The sequence below is a fragment of the Salvelinus alpinus genome, chromosome 3 (genome assembly GCF_045679555.1).
Source record: "Salvelinus alpinus chromosome 3, SLU_Salpinus.1, whole genome shotgun sequence".
NCBI lineage: Eukaryota > Metazoa > Chordata > Actinopteri > Salmoniformes > Salmonidae > Salvelinus > Salvelinus alpinus.
Window position 1 is genome coordinate 15,378,967 of NC_092088.1, and position 24,206 is coordinate 15,403,172.

Sequence of the window (24,206 nt, forward strand, 5' to 3'; positions counted from 1 at the left end):
TAGGGGCAGTGTCGAAAGTGTTGTTAGGTAACGTTAGCTAGCTAGATGGGATAGCCGCCCAGCCACACACATTGGATAAGGTTCGAATGTGAAGGTCCTTGCAACTCTTCAAAGACATCGATAGCGTGTCCGACATTATATTGTTTCCCATGCTGTGTTTCTTATTGATAAACAATTTCACGTCAAGGAGCCTGTACGTCAGATGTGATGTCACGATTAGCAGACTGTCTTTTAGCATTGTGGGACGTGTAATGTAAGCAGCAAACAACGGGGCTTGTTTGTAATGTATGTGTTTTCCAAATAGCAATCTAAACGGGTCGCGCTATAAGTAGTTTAGAGGAAACTCCACTTTTCGACATTTCGCGCAAATATCGGTCTTGTGTCATCAAAACAGTTTCGGGAGAGGAGTGTATACGTCTCTCTTGAGGAAGTGGGATGTGGCCAGACTGTATTAATGTTGCCGACCAAGATATGAAACTCATTGTAGCAGTGCTTTTGGAGCCTTGCTACATTTTAAATACTAGGTTAGACTTAGTGCTGAACGCGAGCCCATTTGACGAATTCGATGAAGACACCCCTCGGTGCTCGAAATTGTGTGGGGGGTTGCTCAGATTACCAAACTGATATCAACATGTGAATTAAAGATTGCCTATTTTATTTTATTGAAAGCCATTGAATTGCGAATGTCAACTCAACATCAGATAATGGACTCATCTTTAGCTTTGGGAAGACTGGAAATCAATAGACCCATGGTGAACCTGGGGACTTGTCTCTCCGGCTCGGTGAAGGAGAAGAACGCTCAGGGAGGATCGCAGGCGGCGCACCTGGACGGATGTGTTCCGCTCTCCCATCAGGTGGCCGGTCATAAGTATGGCGTTGATAAAGTAGGTCAGTGACTGATCAAATGTGTTTTCCTTTCGCCACGGTGCATGTGTATCCACTAGTGAGTGGCATTTCATTGTGTAATATTGGTCTGCATGGTGGAATAGCTCTCCTTTGGTTCAATTACTATACTTCAGAAAAGCTGACAGAAGTAGGCTACACTGTCTTCTCAGGATTGTTTATCTCCAGGACAATAATCCTGAGTAAGGAAGCCACTGTTATAGGTTTCATCATGTCAGTCAATAACAGAATAGAGCACCTGCTTGAAGTCTTTTGTGTACTTCGGTTGATGCACGTAGTATCAGCTCTCTAACTATTGTAATGTAGGAACTGAAACCCAGGGTTGTAATCATTAGCCAAACAGTTAAAACGAATTTCTATTGGACAAATTCAGGTAGGTCTCTCGCCGTTTTTGTTTTGTTTGCTTCTGTTTAAGAAATGTTTTGCAACCGAATCAGTGGGAGGTGGTTCTTCATCACTCCTGATCGTCCACTTAGTTATAGCCTGCAACTTGCCAGTGGCTATAACCTAAATCATGAAATAGGCTTACAAAATCCAATGCCTGAAGTAAGACTCCCTTAGCTAAAACTGAACTGTCAAGAGTGGGAACAACCAATGTATTATTTCTGGCCTGGGAGACAGTGACAGAGCACCAGTGTAAATGGGATTTAATCCTGGTTGTCTCTGCTAAGAGCCTTTCAGTTGAATCCTACACTCAGGAGGGAATAGGTGTCACATTTGTATTTAGGTCACTTAATACTCTTGATACAGCTAACCTCTGAGTTGATTAAACGCTGATACTTGGGAGTGTTCATTTCCTACCATTTTACAATTTCAAGCGATTTCAGTTGTAAGAATCAAGCTGTGCCCGAGGCAGTCAAACTCTGACATATCTCAGAGAGGAGTGTGGTCCAATGCTTTTTCCAACTTCCATCTTATATTAGAGCAGTCTCACACACTGAGTGTATAGTGTCAGACTTTATAGGTTACTGGTGTTCAGGTGTTTTGGAATAAGGTCCATCGTTTTATGACTTCATGTAAAACACAAGTTAACCTTTGCACTTCTCAGTTAGGTATTACAGGTTTCCAAATGGCAGTCTGTTTGTACCTGTCTGGGTTTGCAAAGGTATGGTGTATATTACTATATACATTTTTGTAACTTTCAAGCTTTTTAAATCTGATTTTAAATCTAGTGGCATTTTTGGGTACTTCAGATTATCACAGGTGTCTGTAATTATCTCTGGCTCTCTGTGTGGCCTTATCACATGTAAAATAATCAAATAAGATGATTTTAAAATAAACAAATAGAATGACAAAGCTGTAAAACATTATCCTAAATATAAACCATCACTTAGTGAATAGCAATGATGTTTAATATGAGGGTTTCAGCAAGAAATATCCTTTATATATTTTTGAATGTTTTATTTGACCATGTCAATTTGTCTTTGTTGTAAATGTTTTGGCACCAAACTAGTGGCAGTTGTGAATATAGTCAATAGTTGGAAGAGTTACAAAGCTAATTCAAAATAATACCATTGTTGATTAGATGCTTTTTTCCTTAATTATGCTATTTTTCTCTTGAACCATATGGTCTACCCATTAGAAACTCAGACAATATGAATGTATTTATAAAAAAGTGTGATTCATGTATAAATTACCTAGATTGCCATAGATTACCTGTTTAAAAACCAACATTACAGAAGATTCCGGTAACCTTGGTAAATGACCAGTAGCTTTGCAACCCTAGCCCTGTCTGAATTCTTTAGAAATGTATCCTTCTTTTTTCTCTTGAAGTAACTACACATCTAACATGGCTGCACAGCTGTGAAAGCTAGGGACCCCTCAGCCACTAACATGGCTGCACAGCTGTGAAAGCTAGGGACCCCTCAGCCACTAACATGGCTGCACAGCTGTGAAAGCTAGGGACCCCTCAGCCACTAACATGGCTGCACAGCTGTGAAAGCTAGGGACCCCTCAGCCACTAACATGGCTGCATAGCTGTGAAAGCTAGGGACCCCTCAGCCACTAACATGGCTGCATAGCTGTGAAAGCTAGGGACCCCTCAGCCACATAGGCATGTCTGATCAGGGGTTATTTAGCAGGAAGAGGATGTCTTTTTGAAATATTCGAACTAGGCCTTTATGTGGCAACTAGTACTAGATCTTTACTAAGTGTCAGAATGACCCACAACTTTTGTTACAACAGGCATATTGCAACATCCCGATGGCACAGTACTCAAACAGCTCCAGCCCCCTCCCAGAGGTCCTAGAGAGATGCAGTTCTACAGCAAGGTAACCATCCGTGTATTTTGATGCTGGGAAAAAATGATTAAAAATGTGATATCTGAAAGTACACCTATTTTTACAGTACAGTATTCTCTATGAAATTACTCTCCGTTCTACATGAAGTCTGCAAAAAGTCATCCCTTTAATGTCTACAAAATGTTACTTTGTGTACTTGGGAACAATTTTCCCATGTCAGTTTGAACAAAGTTTATGTTCAAGTTGATGTGTAGATTAAATGAGTTAATAAAAAGTGAGTGAATAGTCCTTAAACCCTTCTATCTTTCATTCTCCCTGAGTAGCTATTGAGGAAGCCTAGCAGGCAACACTGCACAGTAATGTAGTCCACGTCTTTACTAACTCACTGGGTAAGGTCGGCATACTCTCTGCATATAAACCAGTGGGCTATCTGTTTATTGAAGGGCTTATGAAAGGTGTTTGTCTCGACGTGTCCACTGCAACATTTAGCCAGAGGGTTATGAGGGCTTTCCACCGGAACCGCTTACTCCCCTATTGTTAAAGTGGACTAAATGTCCACAAGATGAAATGGTTGCTTTGGAAACACTGTCTTACAGAAGAATCATGTATTGGTAGTTCAACTTGGCTACTTCCACCATCATTTCATGGTAGTGAACTATAAAAGGGAAGGAAAATGATGTTTGTATTGTACTATGCATTACTTCTAATAAAAATAAATGAAGAAAACGTTTTTATTCTCACATACACCGGACAGGTGCTGGGAAGTGTTTTTGTTGTACTGGATCAGCTATAGTATTGTAGCTGGAGTAAATTAGGGTTAAGTGCCTTGCTCATAGGCACACCGGCAGATTTTTCACATTGTCAGCTCGGGTTTTCGACCAGCGATCTTTCGGTTACTGGCCAAATGCTCTAACCGCTAGCCTAGCTGCCACCCCTACATGTGACATGTTGGTTAAACAACACCCTAATCAAATAAGACACTGAAATTCCCACATAGAGATGGTGATTAGTTCTGTCACATGAGCTGATTTGATTCTTCAAGGATGTGCTTTGCTTCTTCCAGGTCTACGCTGAGGACTGTGGCGACCCGTGTCTGTTGGACCTCCAGCATCACCTCCCTAAATACTTTGGCACCTGGTCCTCGCCTGAATCTCCTGACGGTAAACACCGGTCCATAAGAAATCATTAGGACAATCACTAGGACATTATTTCAGCATTACTTCAACATGTACCAGGGCCTGTATTCATAAAGGAACTCTGAGGAGGAGTGCTAATCTAGGATCAGGTCCTCCCTGCCCATTATATCATAAGTCATTTGGATCTAAAAGGCAGAAACTGATCCTAGGACAGCACTTCGTTCAAAAATACACTGGCGGGAATGCGGTTTTAACCAATTAGCATTCAGGATTAGACCCACCCGGTGTATAAATGTAAACAATCATGGCAGTGCTTTGCTACTAGAAATACTGTATGGCTGTAGGGGTGAAACACCGCCTCTTCTATCATTCTAGTGGCTAAATGTGTTGATTTTATATGTCTAAATCTCTAACGTCTCTCATGCCATGTTTCTGCGCCCTCTGATGACATCACAGAGCTGTACCTGAAACTGGAGGACGTGACTCGGCGGTTCCAGAAGCCTTGTATAATGGATGTCAAGATCGGCCAGAAGAGCTACGACCCCTACGCCTCCCAAGAGAAGCGGGACCAGCAGATCAAGAAGTACCCTCTCATGGAGGAGATTGGCTTCCTGCTTCTCGGAATGAGGGTGAGTCTTCCTCTTCAGCCTCATGGGTCCCCCCCACTGGGTTGAAAAGGGCTCTCCATCTGCTAATGTCATTTTATTGAGAGGGGCTATATGAATCCTGGGTGGCAGTACCTTAGGGCTTATTCTGACTAATGAGTCTGTGGAGAGGTGTCGCAAAGATATTTCTACTTTTCAATTTAAAGTTCAGCTTGGCAACTCGGGATTCTTGCTCGGCAGCAATATTTACAGTAAATATCACAGTAGCATCCTTTAACAAACTATTAATCAACTATGTGAGCAACTTCTCATCTAAACCAAGTTACACTCCTGAATAATGCAACTATTCACAAGAATGTGCAGACAATTGAGGGTTTATTTTCTCAAGACAATGGCCCATAAAACATTGCTGGGCTGGCTAACATATGCTTCATCAAGTAGCCTATCAAAAATGAATGCATACCACTCATACAAATATAGAAGTTGTTTATTATACAGCGCTAGGTAGAAAGCTAAACACAGTCATTTCTGTATCTTCATCATATCATAAATCATTGGCTACTAGTTAATGATGAGCTACTTTAGTGTATAAAAGTTACCTTAGAACAAACCTGGCATCAATTGATCAATATCATGCAAATCATTACATGAGCTTAACGTTGTTAGTTCACTGGGGAGTTCCTGATTGCTGTTCCAGCTTTCTGTTCCTGCTTGCTGTTGAATGACCGTGTTCTGAGATTCCCATAAAGCTTCGGGCAACAATTTCAGAGTAACCGCCTATTAGATAATCATTAGTGTTGACTTGGCATTAGTAACCATTAAGACTGTAACGGTAGGGAAAGGGCAGAATTTGAGGTTGTTTCTATAAGAAAGGTTGTTTAGTTCACTTCTGATTTCCACTGTGTTCATTATATTAATAGTTTATTTTTGTCAAGGTTGAAAAATACGTTTTTAAAGAAAAACTTTGAGCGCTACAAACATATGAACGCCACATGTAAAGTGTTGGTCCCATGTTTCATGAGCTGAAATAAAAGATCCCAGAAGTGAATGGATTCCAAAAGCTATTTCGCTCAAATTCTGTACACAACTTTGTTTACGTCCCTGTTATTGAGCCTTTCTCCTTTGCCAAGAGAGTCCATCCACCTGACAGGTGTGGCATATTAAGAAGCTGAATAAACAGCATGATCATTACACAGGTGCAGCTTGTGCTGGGGATTTGTAAGTCGCTCTGGATAAGAGCGTCTGCTAAATGACTTAAATGTAAATGTAAATGGGATGATAAAAGGCCATCTAAAATGTGCAGTTTTTTTGTCATACAATGCACAGTGTGCAATTGGCATGCTGACTGCAGGAATGTCAACCCGAGCTGTTGCCAGAGAATTGAATGTTAATTTCTCTACCATAAGCCACCTCTAACGTCATTTTAGAGAATTGGGCAGTGCGTCCAACTGGCCTCATAGACCACGTGTATGGTGTCGTGTGGGCGAGCGATTTGCTGATGTCAACGTTGTGAACATACTGCCCCATGGTGGGGTTATGGTATGGGTAGGCATAAGCTATGGACAACAGACACAATTGCATTTTATCAATGGCAATTTGAATGCACAGAGATACCGTGACGAGATCCTGAGGCCCATTGTCGTGCCATTCATCCTCCGCCATCGCCTCATGTTTCAGCATGATAATGCACTGCCCCATGTCACAAGGATCTGTACACAATTCCTGGAAGCTGAAAATGTCCCAGATCTTCCATGGCCTGCATACCCACCAGAATTGTTGCATTTACACGTTTGTTCAGTATAGTTGCAAAACCAGTTAAATTAGTATTGAACAATTTTGTATTTAATTTTAACCAGGTAGGCCAGTTGAGAACAAGTTCTCATTTACAACCGTGACCTGGCCAAGATAAAGCAAAGCAGTGTGACAAAAACACAGTTACACATAAACATACAATCAATAACACAATAGAACAATCTATGTAGTGTGTGCAAATGTAGAAGATTAGGTAATATAGAGGCAAAATAATTACAATTTAGCATTAACACTGGAGTGATAGATGTGCAGATGATGATGTGCAAGTAGAGATACTGGGGTGCAAAAGAGCAAGAGGATAAGTAACAATATGGGGATGAGGTAGTTGGGTGTGCTATTTACAGATTGGCTGTGTACAGGTACAGTGATCGGTAAGCTGCTCTGACAGCCGATGCTTAAAGTTAGAGAGGGAGATATGTCAGACGAGTTGTTTTCCGTTAATATGGTAATCGCAGGAACACAATGACAATCCATCCAAGGGTGTTTACCAGGTGTTCACACACCTGCCTGGGCAGCCGAACCAGAGTGGCAGGATTAGAGACTGGAAGGATAATTTAGGTGCATTTTGGTATTGCTATTTTATTAGGATCACAATTATCTGTTTCAAAAACAGCAGCTACTCTTCCTGGGGTCCACACAACACATGATATAATACAGAAACTTTTAATAGACAAAAAACATCTCAACGACAGAACTACATACTTTTAAAAGAGACTATGGGTCTACAGATGAAACAGAGACTCTGGGTCTACAGTCAGTCACATCTATCATTTTCATGCTTGCATACATACAGTGCCAGTCACCTACTCATTCAAGGGTTTTGCTTTAGTTTGACTATTTTCTACATTGTAGAATAATAGTGAAGACATCAACTGTAAAATAATGCATATGGAATCATGTAGTAACCAAGAAAGTGTTAAACAAATCAAAATATATTTGAAATTCTTCAAAGTAGCCAACCTTTGCTTTGATGACAGCTTTGCACACTTTTGGCATTCTCTCAACCAGCTTCATGAGGTAGTCACCTGGAATGAATTAATTAACAGGTGTGCCTTGTTAATTTGTGGAATTTCCTTAATGTATTTGAGCCAATCAGTTGTGTTGTGACAAGGGTAGGCGTGGTATACAGAAGATAGCCCTATTTGGTAAAAGACCAAGTCCATATTATGGCAAGAACAGCTCAAATAAGCAAAGAGAAATGACAGTCCATCATTACTTTAAGACATGAAGGTCAGTCAATCTGGAAATTGTCAAGAACTTTGAAAGTTTCTTCAAGTGCAGTTGCAAAAACCATCAAGCGCTATGATAAACTGGCTATCATGAGGACCGCCACAGGAAAGGAAGACCCAGAGTTACCTCTGCTGCAGAGGATAAGTTCATTAGTTACCAGCCTCAGAAATTGCAGCCCAAATAAATGCAGTAGACGCATCTCAACATCAACTGTTCAGAGGAGACTGTGTGAATCAGGCCTTCAGGGTCGAATTGCTGCAATGAAACCACTACTGAAGGACACCAATAAGAAGAGGAGACTTGCTTGGGCCAAGAAGCACAAGCAATGTGCTTGGACATTAGACCGGTGGAAATCTGTCCTTTGGTCTGATGAGTCCAAATTTGAGATTTTTGGTTCCAACCGCAGTGTCTATGTGAGACGCAAAGTAGGTTAACTTCTTGGCGCTACGGATCCCTTTAGCGGGATCATTTTCCTAAACAACCGCTGATTTGCAGGGCGCCAAATATTACTAAAAATATTTAGAATCATGCAATCACAAGTGAAATATACCAAAACACAGCTTAGCTGGTTGTTAATCCACCTATCGTGTCAGATTTTGAAAATATGCTTTACAGCGAAAGCAATCCAAGCTTTTGTGAGTGTATCAATCAATGCTAGAACAGCTAGCCCCAAATTAGCATGGTCACGAAAGTCAGAAAAGCAATAAAATTAATCGCTTACCTTTGATAATCTTCAGATGTTTGCACTCACGAGACTCCCAGTTACACAAATGTTATTTTTGTTCGATAAATATTACTTTTATAACAAAAAAACGCCATTTGGGTTGCGCGTTATGTTCAGAAAACCACAGCCTCGTTCCGTTCGACGAAAATTCCAAAAAGTATCCGTAATGTTCGTAGAAACATGTCAAATGTTTTTTATAATCAATCCTCAGGTTGTTTTTAAACATACATAATCGATCATATTTAAACCGGACCGTAACCTATTCAATAAAAGAGAGGTAGAAAATGGAGAGCTACCCCTCTCGTGCGCAGGAACTAATCAAAGGACACCTGACTAGTTTTGAAAAATCTCGCTAATTTTTCAAAATAAAAGCCTGAAACTATGTCTAAAGCCTGGTCACAGCCTGAGGAAGCCATTGGAAAATGAATCTGGTTGATACCCCTTTAAATGGAAGAAAGACGGGAAATGAAACACAGATTAAAAAAAATAGAAAAATCACTTCCGGGTTAGATTTCCTCAGGTTTTCGCCTGCAAAATAAGTTTTGTTATACTCACAGACAATATTTTGACAGTTTTGGAAACTTTGGAGTGTTTTCTATCCTAATCTGTAAATTATATGCATATTCTACGATCTGGACCTGAGAAATAGTCCGCTTCCCTGGGAACGTTATTTTAAAAAATATAAAAAATATGACCCCTAGCGTCAAGAAGTTAACGGGTGATCTCTGCATGTGTGGTTCCCACCGTGAAGCATGGAGGAGGAGGTGTGATGGTGTGGGGGTGCTTTGCTGGTGACAGTCAGTGATTTGTATTTAGGATTCAAGGAACACTTATCCAGCATGGCTACCACAGCATTCTGCAGCAATACGCCATCCCATCTGGTTTGTGCTTAGTGGGACTATCATTTGTTTTTCAACAGGACAATGACCCAACCCACCTCCAGGCTGTGTAAGTGCTATTTGTCCAAGAAGGAGATTGATGGAGTGCTGCTTCAGATGACCTGGCCTACACTTTCACCCAACCTCAACCCAATTGAGATGATTTGGGATGAGCTGGACCGCAGTGTGAAGGAAAAGCAGCCAACAAGTGCTCAGCATGTGGGAACTCCTTCAAGACTTTTGGAAAAACATTCCAGGTGAAGCTGGTTGTGAGAATGACAAGTATGCAAAGCTGTCATCAAGGCAAAGGCTGGTTTGAAGAATCTCAAATATATAAAATATATTTTGATTTAACACTTTTTGGTTACTACATGATTCCATGTGTTCATAGTTTTTGACGTCTTCACTATTATTCTACAATGTAGAAAAGAGTAAAAATAAAGAAAAACCCTTGAATGAGTAAGTGTGTCAACTTTTGACTGGTACTGTACAAGTTATTTAGGTCAGGCGTTGGTTTTAAGCTCATTTTGCTGTTTGCCTGGGTATTTTGAGATGGAATGGCATTTCATCTCATTAGTCTGCCGTGACCTTCCAATTCCCCAGTTCCTGTCAGACTGGCTCCACACCTCACAAGGTTAATGTTTATGTGAAGAGTTCAATACCTCATTCAGGTCCATTCTGACGTCTCTCTGTTTGGTCATCACTGACAAATCAATCACACAGGGCCAATACCAACACAACGCTATTCTACCATTCCATAATGACTTACAGAAGAGCAAAGACCTCATCTCCACCCCAAGGACCAAAGCATGCCTATGTAACATTGTAACATACAGGTAACTGCCAAAATAAAGGAAACACTTATACAGGCCATCAGACTGTTAAATAGTCACCCTTAACGGAACTCCGCCAGTACCCTGAACATAGTCACTTTTACTAGCCGGCTACCACCCAGTATTCTACCCTGCACCTTAGACTCCTTCCCTATGTACATAGTCACTGGTCACTTTAAAACTTCTTGACGCACGGATCCCTTTAGCGGGATCATTTTCAACCACAAAAGCGCTGAATTGCAGAGTGCCAAATACCAAAAAAATTGCTAAAAAAATGTATAGTCATGAAATGACAAGTGCAATATAGCAAAACACAGCTTAACTTGTTGTTAATCCACCTGTCGTGTCAGATTTTGAAAATATGCTTTACAGCGAAAGCAATCCAAGCGTTTGTGTGAGTTTATCGATCACTAGACAATACATTAAGAACACCTAGCAGCCATGTAGATTGGTCACGAAAGCCAGAAAAGCAATAAAATTAATCGCTTACCTTTGATCTTCGGATGTTTGCACTCACGAGACTCCCAGTTACACAATAAATGTTCCTTTTGTTTGATAAAGATTTTTTTTAAATCAAAATACCTCCATTTGTTTGGCGCGTTATGTTCAGTATTCCACAGCCTTAGGCAGGTCATCAAGGCTTGACGAATAGTATCCGTAAAGTTCGTAGAAACATGTCAAACGTTTTTAATAATCAATCCTCAGGTTGTTTTTAAAATCAATAATCGATAATATTTCAACCGGACTGTAAACTATTCAGTACTGGAGAGAAAGAAAATGTCGAGCAACCAGTGTCGCGCGCATCAACTAATGGAGGGACATCCGTGTATCCACTGACGCGTTTTGATAAATCTCGCTCATTTTTCACTATAAATGCTTGAAACTATGTCTAAAGACTGTTCACACCCTGAGGAAGCCACAGGAAAAGGAATCTGGTTGATATCCCTTTAAATGGACGAAAGGCAGGCAATGGAACAGTGCTTTTTCGCCTGAAAAATCAGTTCTGTTATACTCACAGACAATATTTTGACAGTTTTGGAAACTTTAGAGTGTTTTCTATCTTACTCTGTCAATTATATGCATATTCTAGCATCTGGACCTGAGAAATAGGCAGCTTACAATGGGAACGTTATTTTTCCAAACATAAAAATTCTGCCCCCTAGCTTCAAGAGGTTATTAACAATGTTTTACCCACTGCATATGCGTACTGTATTCTAGTCCTGCATCATCTTGCTTTCAGAAAGTATTCACACCCCTTGACTTTTTCCTCATTTTGTTACAAAGTGGGAGTAAAATAGATTTAATTTTCATTGTTTGTCAAAGATCTACACAATACTCATGTCAAAGTGGAAGAAAATTCTAATGTTTGTAAAAAAGTAACCTAAAACAACCCCCTGAGTCAATACATGCTAGGTTCACCTTTGACAGTGATTACAGCTCTGACTCTTTCTGGGTAAGTTTCTAAGAGCTTTCCACACCTGGATTGTGCAACATTTGCCCATTTTTAATTCTTCAAGCTCTGTCTAATTGGTTGTTGATCATTGCTAGACAACCATTTAAGTCTTGTCATAGATCTTCAAGCAGATTTAAGTCAAAACAGTAATGGATATTCACCCTTCTTGTTAAGCCACTCCAGTGTAGATTTGGCCTTGTGTTTTAGGTTAATGTCCATCTGAAAAGTGAATTAATCTCAGTGTCTGGTGGAACGCAGACTGAACCAGGTTTTCCTCTAGGATTTTGTCTGTGCTTAGCTCAATTCACTTTCTTTTTTTTGTTCTGAAAAATTACCCAGTCCTTAACGATTACAAGCATACAGTGGCTTGTGATAGTATTCACCCCCTTGGCATTTTTCCTATTTTATTTCCTTACAACCTGGAATTAAAATAGATTTTTTGTGGGGTTTGTATCATTTCATTTACACAACATGCCTACCACTGAATATGCAAAATATAATTTTCTTGTGAAACAAGCAAGAAATAAGACATAATGTATCTATGAGCTTGGCAGATCTAGCCACTGGGATTTCTGTCCATTCTTCAAGGCAAAACTGCTCCAGCTCCTTCAAGTTGGATGGGTTCTGCTGGTGTACAGAAATCTTCAAGTCATACCACAGATTCTCAATTGGATTGATGTCTGGGCTTTGACTAGGCCATTCCAAGACATTTAAATGTTTCCCCTTAAACCACGAGTGTTGCTTTAGAAGTATGCTTAGGGTCATTGTCCTGCTGGAAGGGGAACCTCCGTCCTAGTCTCAAATCTCTGGAAGACTGAAACCGGTTTCCCTCAAGAATTTCCCTGTATTTAGCGCCATCCGTCATTCCTTCAATTCTGACCAGTTTCCCAGTCCCTGCCGATGAAAAACATCCCCACAGCATGATGCTGCCACCACAACCAACCTTCAATGTGGGGATGGTATTCTCGGGGTGATGAGGTGTTGGATTTGCGCCAGACATAGCGTTTTCCTTGATGTCCAAAAAGCTCAATTTTAGTCTCATCTGACCAGAGTACCGTCTTCCGTATGTTTGGGGAGTCTCCCAAATGCCTTTTGGCAAACACCAAACGTATTTGCTTATTTTTTTTCTTTAAGCATTGGCTTTTTTCTGGCCACTCTTCTGAAAAGCCCATGTCTGTGGAGTGTACAGCTTAAAGTGGTCCTATGGACAGATACTCCAATCTTCGCTGTGGAGCTTTGCAGCTCCTTCAGGGTTATCTTTGGTGTGTTTGTTGCATCTCTGATTAATGCCCCCTTTTCCTGGTCTGTGAGTTTTGGTGGTTGGCCCTCTCTTGGCAAGCTTGTTGTGGTGCCCTATTCTTGGGATGGGATATTTTTTTAGAACCCAATCCTGGTCTGTACTTCTCCACAACTTTGTCCCTGACCTGTCTGGAGAGCTCCTTGGTCTTCATGGTGCCGCTTGCTTAGTAGTGTTGCAGACTCTGGAGCCTTTCAGAACAGGTGTGGGGCCTTTCAGAACAGGTGTGTGTGTGTTTCTTTTTACTGAGATCATGTGACACTTAGATTGCACACAGGTGGACTTTATTTAACTAATTATGTGACTCCTGAAGGTAATTGTTTGCACCAGATCTTATTTAGGGGCTTCGTAGCAAGGGGGGTGAATACATATGCACGCACCACTTTTCCGTTTGTAATTTATTTTGCATTTCACTTCACCAATTTGGACTATTTTGTTTATGTCCATTACAATAAATCCAAATAAAAATAAATTTAAATGACAGGTTGTAATGCAACAAGATAGGAAAAACGCCAAAGGCGATGAATACTTTTGCAAGGCACTGTACCCATAACATGATGCAGTCACCACTTTGCTTGGAAATATGGAGAGTGGTACTCAGTAATAGGTTGTATGCTTGGGGCAAATCCAATAACACTTTGTATTCAGGACAAAAAGTGAATTGCTTTGCCACATTGTTTGCAGTATTACTTTAGTGCCTTGTTGCAAACATGTTTTGGAAATGTTTTACTCTTGCCATGCTTCCTTCTTTTCACTATGTAAATTAGGTTAGTATTGTGGAGTAACTACAATGTTGTTGATCCATCCTCAGTTTTCTCCTTTAACAGCCATTAAAGGCATACTTGGAGATTTTGGCAATGAGGCCTTTTATGTACTTCCCCACTCAGTCACTGCAAAGATACAAGCGTTCTTCCTAACTCAGTTGCCGGAGAGGAAGGAAACTGCCAGGGATTTAACCATGAGGCAAATGGTGACTTTAAAACAGTTTGCCAAAATCCCAAAGTATCCAGTAATGAGGCCCTTTATCTACTTCCCCAGAGTCAGATGAACTTGTGGAAACCATTTATGTCTCTGTGTCCAGTATGAAGGAAGTTTGAGGTAGTTTCATGAGCCAATGCTAACTAGCGTTACCCATAGACTTCCAGTCATTGTGCTATCTGCTAGCATCCCAAAGTATCCCTTTTAAACTCTGTTTTAAAGTCATCATTGGCCTCAGAGTTAAATCCCTGAGTGGTTTCTTTCCTCTGCGGTAACTGAGTTAGGAAGGACGCCTGTGTCTTTGCAGTGACTGGGTGTATTGATACACCATCCAAAGTGTAAATAATATCTTTACCATGCTGAAAGGAATATTCAATGTCTGCTTATTTAATTTTATACCCATCTACCAATAGGTGCTTTTCTTTGCGAGGCATTGGAAAACCTCCCTGGTCTTTGTGGTTGAATCTGTTTGAAATTCACTGCTCGACTGAGGGACCGTACAATTATCTGAATGTGTGGGGTACAGAGATGAGGTAGTCATTCAAAAATGACTATTTGTGTGTGTTGTTATGTATACTACACTGTTGGAACTAGGAACATAAGCATTTCGCTGCACCTGCGATTAACCTCTGCAAAATATGTGTACGCGACCAATAAAATTACATTTTCATTTGATTGTTGTGTTTTTAGTGGACTAAGTATAGAGCAGCTTCCAGTCTTTGGCATCTGTTAAACTCTAAACATACATTTTCTTAAACTTTGTTAAACGATCAAATTACATTCACAAGGATTTCAATACAGCTGGACTGCCACATGCTATATAGTTTTATTGAACATTTTAATAATATTTTTCAAAAGTCAAGCTTGAGACTGATACATTCTCGTAGACAGTTGAGCCGTGTTTAGCCTCTATGGAGGTCAGTAATAGGAAGCCTCCATCCATGAGTAGAACAGCATGGAGCTAGCTTCTGACTGATCTCAGATCTGTTGACTTGGACCTCTCCTTTTATCCCAATCAGCATTATGCCGTCCTCTCCTCTGGGTTTTCCTCACAGATCTCTGAGGGTCATGGTGGTAACATGATAACTGGTCTTCTCCAGTGAGTATAAACAGTGAACATGCTTCAGTTAGGCTACATGGTCTGTTTGTCTCATTGGAATACGAACTGTACAGCACAAACTCTATTCGACCAGCAAATAAATGATCCGGTGATGTTGAGGACCACCGGTTTAGTTTTAATTTCAGGAATATATATATTGCTAGTTATGGCCTAGGATCTGCACTAAGCTCAGCCATACCATGCTGTCTACTCACCCACCTCACCACTCCTATTACTAATTAACATGGTGTGTTGCTCAGTTATGTATAGAGTAATGTCATCTTGGAATGCTCTGCCACCAGAGGTTACTCAGGCAAAAAACAAGTTTAGCTTTAAAAAAACAAAAAACATTAATACATCTTGTACCTCTTTGTAAAGATCCAATTTAACTGTATATAATATGTATCAGTGTGTAAAGTATTTTTCTTGTCTGTCTTTCCAATATATGACTCTTATGACCTTTTTTCATGTTAAAACTATTATAAATTATTATTTATTGTCCTTGTCTATGACTGTTCTGTACTTTGTCATATATTTGCATGTTTTATGTGAAACCCAGGAAGAGTAGCTGCTGCATGTGCAGTAGCTAATGGGGATCCTAATGAACTAAACTAGTAAGTGAACAAGATTCATTATAAACTGGGTGGTTCGAGCCCTGAATGCTGATTTAGCTGAAAGCCATGGTATCTCAGACCGTATACCATGGGTTTGACAAAACATGTATTGTTACTGCTCTAACTATGTTGGTAACCAGTATATAATGGCAATAAGGAACCTCGGGGGGCTTGTGGTATATGGCCAATATACCACGGCTAAGGACTGTATCCAGGCACTCTGTCGTCCTTAAGAACAGCCCTTAGCCATGGTTTATTGGCCATATACCACACCCCCTCAGGCCTTTATTGCTTAATTATAGCCTAGGCTTTGTAAGAATGCATACCTCCTGCAGCACGAGTCGCCCACTGACATACTCTGTAGTCAAGGAGCATCTGAGGAGCAGGGTTTGTAGTTTTCCCAGGGGAGGGCAAAGGCTTTTTGGCTCGGATCATGGAAAAATCTGCTCGTCTGCAGTGTGTGACCACAGGGTGATGAGACTCTTGCTGATAATGATGTTCCTGATTGCAGTGATAGAGGCAGGAATCCCTCTGGTAAATAGTTCTGCTCCTCTCAGCAATGACATGGAATGACTGTCTCTGTGTCCTCAGACTGAGTTCTACTCGCATTGCTATTAATATCACAGAGACATAAGTACTGTACATTATGTCACATTACAGTGGGGCCTGGAATTATAGGATCCCTTGATAAAGATGAGCAAAAAGACTAAATACAAATACTGAGCTATATAGTATGCTCAAAAACATTTACAATTATTTTATGCTAATACAATTGCTCAGAATAAGAGATTTTGTTTAACAAGTAATGCAAATTTAAAAAAAGAAATATATATATGCAAATGTAGCAAATCCATCAATGATTTGTTTTTTGTTTTTGTCATTTTTTTCATTGTATTTTTTTCTCATCTTTTTTTAAGAGATCCAATACTTCCTGGCCCCACTGTATGTGTGCGTCATAATATAATTGTTTTGAGCAGTTTGTGTTTATACATAATTTCTCCAGCAGAGGGCATATTCCACCCGTGATTCTATCATGGAGAGGTCACGTTGAGGCAAACGTTTATATAGAGACTCATCTCCTTTTGAAGTTGTGCAGCTTTGCTTTTTAGTGAAAACAGGCCTATGTACTGCATCTGTTTCTTTCCGTTAACGTTAATTCTTCTGTCTTTCTAACCCTCCAGGTGTACAAGATCAACTCTGACGAATATCACTCGTATGATCAACATTACGGGCGAGGCCTTCTCAAGGACACCATCAAAGATGGTGAGCTCCTAAAACAATAATAATCCTGTCACAAAATACACATATCCTTCTGTCTATATCAACAGGCTGAAGGTCAGGGTTCACCAATAGGCGGCCCGCGGGGCAAATTCAGGCACGTGTGTGATTTTGATTTGGGCACTAAGTAAAATATATATATATATATAAGATATACAGTACCAGTCAAAAGTTTGGACACACTCCAGTCAAGGGTTTATCTTTATTTTTACTATTTTTTTTACATTGTAGAATAATAGTGAAGACATCCAAACTATGAAATAACACATATGGAGTCATGTAGTAACCATTAAAGTGTTAAACAAATCAAAATATATTTTAGATTCTTCAAAGTAGCCACCCTTTGCCTTGATGACAGCTTGGCATTCTCTCAGCCAGCTTCATGAGGAATGCTTTTCCAACAGTCTTGAAGGAGTTCCCACATGCTGAGCACTTGTCGGCTGCTTTTCCTTCACTCTGCGGTCCAACTCATCCCAAACCATCTCATTTGGGTTGAGGTCAGGTGATTTGTGGATGCCAGGTCATCTGATGCAGCACTTAATCACTCTCTCTCTCTTGGTTAAATAGCCCTTACACAGCCTGGAGGTGGGTTGGGTCATTGTCCGGTTGAAAAACAAATGAGAGTCCCACTAAGTGCAAATCAGATGGGATGGTGTATCGCTGCAAAATGCTGTGTTAGCCATGCTGGTTAAGTGTGCCTTGAATTCTAAATAAATCAGACAGTGTCACCAGCAAAGCACCATCACAACTCCATGCTTCACGGTGGGAACCACACATGTGGAGATCATCCGTTCACCTACTCTGCGTTCACAAAGACACTGCCGTTGAAACTATAAACTATCAGACCAAAGGACAGATTTCCACCGGTCTAATGTCCATTGCTTGTGTTTCTTGGCAAGTCTCTTCTTCTTATTGGTGTCCTTTAGTTGTGGTTTCTTTTCAGCAATTCGACCATGACGGCCTGATTCACGCATTCTCCTCTGAACAGGGGATGTGTCTGTTACTTGAACTTTGACGCATTTATTTGGGCTGCAATTTCTGAGGCTGGTAACTAATGAACTTATCCTCTGCAGCAGAGGTAACTCTGGGTCTTCCTTTCTTGTGGCGATCCTCATGAGAGCCAGTTTATCATAGCCCTTGATGGTTTTTGCGACTGCACTTTCAAAGTTCTGTCATTTCTCTTTGCTTATTTGAGCTGTTCTTGCCATAATATGGACTTGGTCTTTTACCAAATAGGGCTATCTTCTGTATACCACTCCTACCTTGTCACAACACAACTAATCGGCTCAAACGCATTAAGGAAAGAAAGAAATTCCACAAATGTACTTTTAACAAGGCACACCTGTTAATTGAAATGCATTCCAGGTGACTACTTCATGAAGCTGGTTGAGAGAATACCAAGTGTGCAAAGCTGTCATCAAGGGGAAGGGTGGTTTGAAGAATCTCAAATATATAAAATATATTTTGATTTAAAACTTTTTTTGTTACTACATGATTCCATATGTCATTTCATAGCTTTTATGTATTCTACAATGTAGAAAATAGGGAAAATAAAGAAACCCTTGAATGAGTAGGTGTGCCCAAAGTTTTGACTGGTACTGCATATCATTTTCGTTGTCGGACATAAGACAATAAAATCACCAGGAATTCAGCTCAGTGATTTTAATTGAGGAAATCTGTTCCCAAGTATTCCCACACTTAGTTAGAGGCATATGTGATCGTATCCCAATGTAATCAAGGTTTGTAATGATTCTGTTTTTGTCGAATACTATATCTGTTTGGGATTCTTGCGGTCAATTTGCAGTGTACTATTTATTTTAAAACCATGCTCTGGCCCCCCGATCATCCGCTCAAAAATTGTCCAACAGTTAAATGTAATTGGAGACCCCTGGTGTAGATTGTAGTCACTAGCTCAACTTGCTCTCAATTAAGAAAAAGCTTCAGGCATTGTCTATTTCTTATCAGTAAACATTGGATTCCTCAACAACAACAATTTACTTTCCCGTTCATCTCCCAGGTTTATCCAAATTCTTCTCTAATGGGAGGAGTCTGAGAAAAGACGCCATCGCTGCCAGTATCCTGAAGGTCCAGAACATCCTGCGATGGTTCGAGGGCCAGAGCCAGTTAACCTTCTACGCCAGCTCTCTGTTGTTTGTATACGAGGGCCTGCCCCCTCCCAGCTTTGAGGGCCATGTCTTCAGGGGCCCCCCAGAGAAGACTATGTCTCCCGCTGATGCCTGCTGCGAGCCCAATGAAGAAGTGTTGGAATACAACAACAACATCCAGGTTGCCGTGCCGCTTGACTACAGCATGTCCACCATGTACGCCATGTACAACAAGAAGGGCTGCACCCGGGGTCACCATGGCAATACCACCGGAGCCATCACGACAGGCCCCAACACCCAGGAGGACAACAGCACGTGGAAGTGCTCAGGTCTGGTGTCAGCAGAACAGCCCAACGGCAACGGTATCAAAGCCCAACTGGAAGAGGCTGGGGTGGGGGTGGGAGGCCGGGGGGAGCCGCATCCAGAGCAGAGGGCCAGCGAAGTGGATGTGAGGATGATTGACTTTGCCCACGTCTTCCCCAGTGAGAGCCAGGATCAAGGCTATATCTACGGCCTGAAACACTTGCTGGAGGTGCTGCAGCAGATCCTCCACCAATAACCTTCTCTCTTCAGTGGTGTCTCTGCCTGTCCATTGGTTAAGTGTACCCATCTGTCTTTTACTGTGTGAATGGAGGAGTTGTAGCGCCCCCAGTCCCTCTTCCCCTCGTCCTGTGATTCTCTGCACTATATGCACTATATCGATGAAGTCATTACTCCATAACTCTTTGTCCGATGTATGTGCTTCTTGATTTTTAACCACTGTTAACAGGTATCTAACTCAGGTAAATGACTGTAACCATTACTCACAGGATTATCTCTAAAGAGTACCGTTGATTTGTTGGCTTGCTGATCGTATGTTGTATGTTTTATATAGTTTTGCTCAAGTCTTTTCAGATCTCAGATTTCACATCCTTTTGTCTTTAAATTTTCTCAGAACGTTGACAGAATGATTCACATTTTAACTAAGTTATTATACTCGTACAGATTAAGTACTTTTAGCATTGCTGTTCTCTATATATTTTGCTGACAAATTGCCTGTTCTTCTTAAAACCTGTGTCCTCGGCAGTGCTACTTTTTAAATTATGTTACCCAGAACAACAAAAAAAACAAGAACAAAAATCTTGCATAATTTCATCAGATGGTCATTTAGGTTCTGGGAGGAGATGTTAAGAGAAAGATACTAATGTGACTTGCGAGGTCTCCCCCCCCAAATGAAAACTCTACAAGTTTCAGGCAAGTCTATGGTCTAAATGTCCCTTTCCATTCTGCAATTTGAAAGATGCGAGCACCCGAGAAAGGGTGATTTGTCCAAGTGAGAAACCAGTGTACCGGAACAAAGCTCCTCGTTAGTCGTCACATCTCACAGTCCACATTAGATTAAGATGACATGGATTGTCCTCCCTCTGCCCACTTGTACACTGTGTCGTGGTCTGTTTAATTGTAAAGAAATGCAATACGCTACTCTGATAATGAATTAACAAACTGCCCAGAGAGAGCTTGAGTTTGTTGATCTAGTGATTCATGTTAGAATGCCAAAGTACTGGTGGTTTTCGGAGAGAGGGCGCAAGGTGTGGCTAGTGTTCTAAACTTGAAGGCCTGGAAGTGAATTAGATCCTTGTGGTGTTGTCAGGGCCCTGACAGTGCTTCCACAGTGTGATCTCCCTATCAAGATGGTGTCTCTTTTTTTGTTGTTGGTGAAGACAAATGTTTTCCATTTGCTTCTTCTTAACCATGATAGCTATAAAATGTCTATGATTTTATTTTTAACAAAGATATGCATATATTTTCAAAGATATGCAGACAATGCTCCATTTCTGTGTTTGATTTGAAACTCATACCAAAAGACAAAAAATAATTTTGGATGATACTCTCAACTTGACAATTTAGTACATATTTGAAATGGTAAGGAGGAAGAACCTTTATGAGAAATGTTTACAGTCTTTTAAAGATATTTCACTGTTATTATCACTGACTTGTTTCTTTTTATTCCATATTAATTTCAGACATTTATCATTCTGGCAGCTTTTACATTGTTACATTTACTCATAATGTCTTTTATTATTGTTCCAACTCCTTAGCAAGCGACCAGCTTCAGCATTTTGCACCAGGGCATTGTTTGTTTTAGCAAAATTCTCTAAATTGTAGATACTGATTTACATTACAGTAACTCTCATCTTCATGAAGTACTCATAACCAACCTATAAGCACTTTAAATTCAACATTTCAGAACATATAGGCTTATGCTACTTTGTGTTTATAGATGTGCTATGAGTGGTCCGTGTATATGGAAGTACAGTAGTGCAAATCGTTACAGAATAAGGTACCTCTAAGATGGTTGTTTACAGTTGACATGCTCTGCAGCTCCTTTAGACGTTGTGGTTGTAATGCATTTGACTCTATACAAGGACTGTACGTTACATCTTGGTACAGTCAATTATGAGTTGTTCTACAATGATTTGTGATCTTGTTTACACACCAGTTCTATTTTTGTCTTTTGAATAGTTAATGGACAGGAAGTTAACAAATGTTTGTTTTGTATTTGCTTAAGTCTGCTGTTCTTTCTTTTTTGTTCAATAATGCACTGAAAAACAAATGAATATAGCCAATGTATAAAATCTGTTCCTTTGCTGTGAACTAACCAATGACTTTCCCTGTGTGGAAAAGTTGTGTAAGTTGTTTTCTATAATACCTGATAGAAATGTGGCAAGACTGGATTTTGTCTTTAGACTTCAGCCAATCAGAAGTGAGATAATGTTGTCAATTTCTCTGTTTTGCAAACACTTACATTTTTTTTTTTTTTTTTGTTGCAAACTGTAGCTAAGTAATCAGATATTTGATTCGCGGAATCAGGTTATTTTCCAGCTTGTAATTATTGTTCTGGCCCCTTATTTACAAAGAGTCTCAGTGTGCTGATATTGGATCAGTTTTGCCTAAGATTTGCATAATGAATAACATATGGACAGGGCGGGGGGCTGATCCTAGATCAGCACTCCTACTGAGACTTTGTAAATACGAGCCCTGGGTTTCATGCTTCTTCCTGTGGTCTGGAATAATATGCATTAGTGTCAGTGCTGTCATAATGTTCTCTATGGAAATACCCCATGTATCCTCTCATCCCGTTGACTCTGCTGTCCGTCCGTCCTGACGGAAAGCTGATCACGTCTGACGTATACAGTAACATGAAATGCAGGGGAAATTATGATGCATCTGCTGTTTCTCTCATATCTGATTGAAATTGATGACTAATTACTACTTTTGTAAATGACCTATATTAATATGTATAATATGTAGATGGATTCAATAATGGCTGTATATTTGGCAGATTATTATTATTATTACTAATAAAATGTATTCCCAATGAACATCTGTTTGTTTTACCTTGTAGTCTTTGAATCAATGTATTTTCTCCTCACTCCAATTTTCATTTATGTGCAGATGAAATGAAGAATGACATGGCTTACAGTATAACGTGAGTGCTGAAAAGAAGAGTTGTTGACTAGAGCCTCAGGTTTTGTCTCGTCACTAGCTCATCTAGCCCATTTTTATTTACTGATTTCACCTTGTCTCTATAGCTACCATATCATCTCAATATAGCACTTTTGTGGTTTCAGCACCATTAAAAAAAAAATAATAATAAAAAAAGTCATGCAATTACATGAATGAGCAGTATACAACAGGGTCGTGAATGTGACAGAGGTAGCCTACCGCCTGAGGAGTTGGTGCTACTGAAGGCTTAGTAGTATTGCAGCATGTAATGGGCCCAGAGGTGTGCCATGTTTCCTTTCCACAGCCTGGTGTCTTTCCACTGGGGGTTAAGGAGAACGACGGGAGGACAGACCTTCAACAGCATCTGGCTCTTAGCCCTGGGAGGAAAGGAGTGACACACAGCCTGCTTGATGTCACCACAGCCCCGCCACACGGCACGCAACCCCAGAGCAATGACAAGATCTCTCTCTCTATTCACTGAGCAGAGATGTACCAGTCCAAGACACATTATGCTTGGAAGTCAGGCGCTGCCAGACATAAGACTGTTTGAGGTAGAATAGTTGTACCCAATGGTTGTAACAGGCAATACAGGCTCATAGTCCTCAAGACATGATTTGAAATGGATTCTCACAGATGAGTTAGTCTGAAATGCATCAGGAAACACCGGAGAGCTGTGCAGGAGCGATGTGGTGAGATGACTTGTGTGGACCGAGCCTGTGGCTGCTGCTGCTGTCCATATAGTCACCATCTGCAGGTTCTGCCTGCCTGCTGAGATTTAGCTATTTATGAGGAGCAGAGATTAAGATTAATATTTCACCTTACCACAGTTTCATTTGGCCCTCGATGCTCCTGGGCACGTCACATTGTATCGTGTCAAAAACTGTCAACGTTAACATATTGAAAACTGATAAGAGTCACATAAGAGTAAGCTAAAATACAGTTGCTGTGTAATATTTTTGAATCTGTTTATTGTTAATTCTTTCTGTGTGCACCTTTTGGTAGTGCTGCAATATACATTTTCCGCACGAAGTCAGCTATTGTTCTGTAATTCCCCCGCAACGTGTTTGATCATTAGATTTACGCATCCAAACATTTCATCCGTTTATGTTGCTGTAGGCTGCCTTGAATGGCATTGCATCATAGGTCTTTTCTTCAAGTTGTTTCCCAGACCAGGACGATTACAGTTAAGCACTCGCATTCAGTCAGAAGAAACAACCCACCGGGCACACACTGGTTGAATCAACATTTTTTACACGTCATTTCAAAGAAATGATGTTGAATAGACGTTGATTTGACATCTGTGCCCAGCTTTTAGGGAGAAAACACCACACTTATACTTAAGCCAATCAACATTCAGGGCTTCAACCACCCAGGTTACACAGACAGTTAACTGCTTCCGCCATTCAGACGAGATGCTATGGCAATGTTAATTGTAGCCTAGTGCAGGAATCATCAATTAGATTCAGCCGTGGACGATTATTTCTTGAGTGGTTGGTCAGGAGGCCGGAACATAATTACAAATAATTTGTAGATGG

The 24,206-nt window shown here is 40.5% G+C and overlaps 1 protein-coding gene across 1 annotated transcript; it reads left to right on the forward strand.

Moving 5' to 3' along the window:
- LOC139570088 (inositol polyphosphate multikinase-like) lies at nucleotides 1-22,547 on the forward strand. The gene is made up of 6 exons (XM_071391604.1): nucleotides 1-888; nucleotides 3,088-3,173; nucleotides 4,207-4,303; nucleotides 4,736-4,908; nucleotides 16,984-17,065; nucleotides 19,098-22,547. Exons 1-6 carry the CDS (start codon nucleotides 684-686, stop codon nucleotides 19,742-19,744), a joined length of 1,290 nt encoding a protein of 429 aa, XP_071247705.1. The 5' UTR covers nucleotides 1-683; the 3' UTR covers nucleotides 19,745-22,547.
- Nucleotides 22,548-24,206: the final 1,659 nt, after the last annotated feature.

Bases quoted from the DNA above. Each gene is read 5' to 3' on its own strand.
- LOC139570088 (XM_071391604.1), top strand. From the start codon at position 684: ATGTCAACTCAACATCAGATAATGGACTCATCTTTAGCTTTGGGAAGA. The intron at 889-3,087 runs GTCAGTGACTGA...TTGTTACAACAG, and splicing joins GTATGGCGTTGATAAAGTAG to GCATATTGCAACATCCCGAT. The intron at 3,174-4,206 runs GTAACCATCCGT...TGCTTCTTCCAG, and splicing joins AGATGCAGTTCTACAGCAAG to GTCTACGCTGAGGACTGTGG.